The 4,229-nt window shown below is 40.8% G+C and overlaps 1 protein-coding gene across 1 annotated transcript in view; it reads left to right on the top strand.

The window, feature by feature from the left end:
• The window catches only part of LOC109299297 (inverted formin-2-like), a 24,666-nt gene extending 21,924 nt beyond the window's left edge, over positions 1-2,742 (top strand). The window contains exon 6 of the mRNA XM_019519896.1: positions 2,365-2,742. Coding sequence (XP_019375441.1) covers positions 2,365-2,519 — 155 coding nt within the window. The 3' untranslated portion in view covers positions 2,520-2,742. The remainder of the gene's footprint in view (positions 1-2,364) is intronic.
• The last annotated feature ends 1,487 nt before the right edge of the window (positions 2,743-4,229 follow it).

The following is a 4,229-nucleotide window of genomic DNA, read 5'->3' as shown; positions in this document are numbered from 1 at the left end:
GTCTTCTCCTGAAAACCACCAGGGTAGGTGACTGCACCACCTCTGGAGGAAGTTTATTCCACAGTCTGGACACCCTGACTGTGAAGGAGGTTTTCCTGGTATTAAGCCTGAAGCGGCCTTCCAGGAGTTTGTATCCATTGGTCCTGGTCTTCCCCAGGGGTGCCCAGGTGAACAGTTGTTCACCGAGCTCCTGATGCACTCATCTGATATAGCAGTAAGCCGCTATCAAGTCCCCTCTCAACCTTCTCTTCTTTTGGCTAAAGAGGCCCAGGTCCCTCAGCCTTTCCTCGTATGGCTTGCCTTGCAAGTCCCTGATCATGCTGGTGGCTCTTCTCTGGACCCTCTCAAGGTTTTCCACATTCTCATTGAAGTGCGGTGCCCAGAACTGGATGCAGTACTCCAACTGTGGTCTCACCAGTGCTGAGTACAGCAGGAGTATCACTTACTTAGTATTACACAAGATGCATTGGTTGATGCATGCCAGTGTGTTATTTGCCCTGCTGACCACTGCCTTGCACTGACAGCTCATATTCATGCAACTGTCAATCATTACCCTTAGGTCCCCTTCGGCCGTGGTGAAAGTCAAGCTGTCACCACCAAACCAGTATGTGTGTTGAAGGTTGTTTGCCCCTGGATGGAGCACCTTATACTTGGAAGTGTTAAACTTCATCTGGTTCTGGTCTGCCCAATTCTCGAGCCTGTCCAGGTCTGCCTGTATCTGCAACCTAGCTTCTGACGTGACCACATTGCCCCATAACTTGATGTCGTCTGTGAACTTGGCCAGCGAGCTTTTCACTCCCCCATCCAAATCATTGATAAAGATGTTGAAAAGTATTGGTCCAAGCACAGTCCCCTGAGGGACACCGCTGGCCACTTCACGCCAGGACGACACAGATCCATTCATGAGAACACTCTGAGTCCTACCATGTAGCCAGTTTCCCACCCGCTGAACTGTCGAGCAGCTGAGCCCACAATATTCCAGTGTCCCCACAAGGATATCATGGGATACTAGATCAAAAGCCTTTGGAAGGCTAGGTATATACTGTCTACCTCATCTCCCATGTCCAGGTGGTGAGAGACCTGGTCGTAGAAGGAGATGAGAGTGGTAAGACAAGACCTACCCACGACAAAGCCATGCTGGCATTCAAAATCTTCCCTTCCGTGAGCATATTGCACATTGATTCTTTAATGAGCTTTTCCAGGATTTTCTCTGGGATGAAGGTTAGGCTGACTGACCTATAGTTGCCCAGGTCCTCCCTCTTCCCCTTCTTGAAGAGGGGCACAATGTTGGTCCTCTTCCAATCCTCAGGGATTCCCCCTGTGCACCACGAATTCTGAAAGAGCTTTGCCAGGGGTTCTGCGATGACCTCAGCCAGCTCCTTCAGCACTCTCGGATGGAGTCCATCTGGTGCTGCTGATTTACAAATCTCTAGCTTTTCTAGTTGGTATTACACCCGCTCAGCATCCACAGTGTGGAGGCTGTCATTCCTGGCATGTCATTCCCGGGTAACATATGGTTTATTATAAATACAAAAACATAATTTAAATACATTTTAAATAAAATTAAAAGTGTAATTTGTGACCGTGCAGAAAGACAACACAAGGCCTATGACCCACTTTCATATTCCACTTACAGGAAAATCAAGTTTAAGAGGGAGTGCAGGGGTACACAGGTTTAGTAGCAGCCCTCTGCAAGGGAGTAAATTTCATTCTCTGGGACAGGTCTAAATTAAATGGGGTTTGAGGAGATTGGATAAAATTATTTTTCTTGACACTCATCTAAGAAAATGGTATACTGATTAATGCCCACACTTAAAGGAACGATGGGCATTATTGGTTGCAATTCCCAATCACAAGACCGCATTGAAGTAAGCTGGTGACATATCACCATTTTTTTACAAGGTCGGAGTTGAGTGCCTCAATTACTCAAGCTTTTTTGAGAATTCCCATGCTGTGTACACAACAAAGACATTTTAGGACCACAGTAGTGTTGGGTCTTTTATTAAAATAGAGTATTATTTTTTGTAGGAAAACAGTTGAAAGTCAATGGATTCAATGACATCCTATTAGCAGGTACCTGCAGGATTTTTAGGCTTTGAACCATCACAGAATTAAGAAAGAATTAAGTACATGTTTAGTTTTGTGCACTCTGAGTAAATCTTTGCAAAATTAGGGCCTTAAACTTTGGATACTTGATGGAAATTACAAGTTTCCTCCATATCAGTTTCTAATTTATCTACATTATGCATAAGGGGGATTATTCATTGGCAGTTAACAAACTAGCCTTAAACTATAGCTCTTTTTGGGGATTTCAAAGCCCGCTGCACCAAAGTGTTTTAACATGTATAATCTCATTCTTCATAGTTCGAAAAGGAGATGTGAAACCAGAAGCAGGTGACATCAGTGCCTTGCTAGCAGATATCAGGAAAGGCTTTAAGCTACGGAGAACTCATGGAAATATGTCCGAGACAAAAATTCTTCCCAAAACCACAACTGAAACTGGCAAAACTGTAGATTAATCCAGCTGCATCCTGGCTGCAACTGCTGAACCTTCCTTTAAATAATGCTAGGATATAGGCCACCATACTTAAAGAAGACAGAGAAGCCAGTTTTCTTAGACCTTCAAAGAAAATGGAGTTTCTACCTCCTTCAGACTATCTTTGAAACCATAGACATAAGTGACTTTTTTTACTTCCATTATTTTTAACGTTCCATAATGAATAAAAACATTTTTCTCTGCTGCTTTTTTTGCTTTATTTTGTGTTACTGAAGATTCCATTCACTGAAGTTACCAGCTAATTGCATGGTGAAATGCAAGTCACTAACATGCTGCAAGAGACTATTCTATATATGATATGCAAGAGATATTGAACTCTTTGGGGTTTATTTTTCTTAACTAATCAGCTGAGAAAAATAAGATTCTTTTTATGTCACCATGCACACATGAACTTTACTAGCATTCCTTTTCTGCTTTAGTAGTTAGATTATATACATGTATTTAACTAAAATGTTTCATTTTACCAGTATTTAAAAAGAGTGCATTTTTGTCTAATAACCACAGAAAACATTAAGAGGGGGAAAAAAGTCTTTGTATGAATGTGGGAGAGGCTATATTTAATGTCTGGTGGTAATTCGTATGCATTTCATTTTATGCTCAAGGAACAGCAGAAAGTTAAGTTGATGAAGCGCTAAGTAGTTTTAATTATGGTGAAGCAGTTCCATTTAATTATAAAGTCCTGTCTTGCTTTCTTTACACACACAAACCAACCACTGATTTTAAGAACCACAGAAAGACTCTCTTCTCTCCCCTGGCTTTGCACCTCTCGCACTGCTGAAAAGTAAAGCTTAATTAAGCAAAGGCAACTTATTTAAGGCCATTGCTTTCTGAAGCAAAATTCTGAATGTGGATCTCATCATTTGGCCCCTAAATAATAAATTAACTGGTGCCAAAATGCTATCAGCAAAAATTGGACTTAGAATGGTGGAACACTCCTAACTCCTGGTGCAGCCTGCTAAAAGAGACTTTACTTTATTATTCAAGGATGGAATAAAGAAACATGCATTGTTTTGCTAAGAGGTTGATGGGGTATCTACTAGATGTTTTTTGTTTTGTTTTAAAGAGTAACAGCAATGAAAGTAGTACAAACAATAGACTGCAGAGTGCAAGGCAAACTGAGTGTCCGTGTGTCAGACACAGAGAGATACAACTTTTAATGTAGAGTTTATTTACTGCTAAATAGAATAGCAAGTGTTATTAACAGAGCATTGTTTAAAAATGTGTATTCATCCTGCTGTTTTATATTTAATTCATATTTTGTTCTTCCTTTGTTAAGTGCAATGCATTACTAAACAGATGAGCCTGATCCTGTTTTTGTGTTTTTCTTCAAGCAAAAATAGTCACTCATTTAAAAGCAAACAATATCCTCATGTGATCACCTAGAATATCGAATACTTTCTTGATTCTCCTCAGGGCAGAATACCAGACTTCCAGAGTTCTAACATCTAACTTCTTAGAGACAATGATGGAGAAATATGCCCTGTAATGAGAAGCCCCTAAAAGCCAAATTATACTTCAGCATATCAAACTACAAAATAACAGAATTAGTGCTACATTGCACACAGTTGCAAAGAAAATGTTTTGCTCTTAACTCTTCACCACTGAAGTCAGTGGAGGTTTGCCATTGAGTTAGACCTGCTCAACCAGCCTAAAAGCATCACCTAGCTAGATA

The sequence above is a fragment of the Gavialis gangeticus genome, unplaced genomic scaffold (assembly GCF_001723915.1).
Source record: "Gavialis gangeticus isolate Ggan-Ray unplaced genomic scaffold, GavGan_comp1, whole genome shotgun sequence".
Classification (NCBI taxonomy): Eukaryota; Metazoa; Chordata; order Crocodylia; family Gavialidae; genus Gavialis; species Gavialis gangeticus.
Note: the sequence above shows the minus strand (reverse complement) of the source record. Positions and strands in the feature narration are given on the sequence as shown.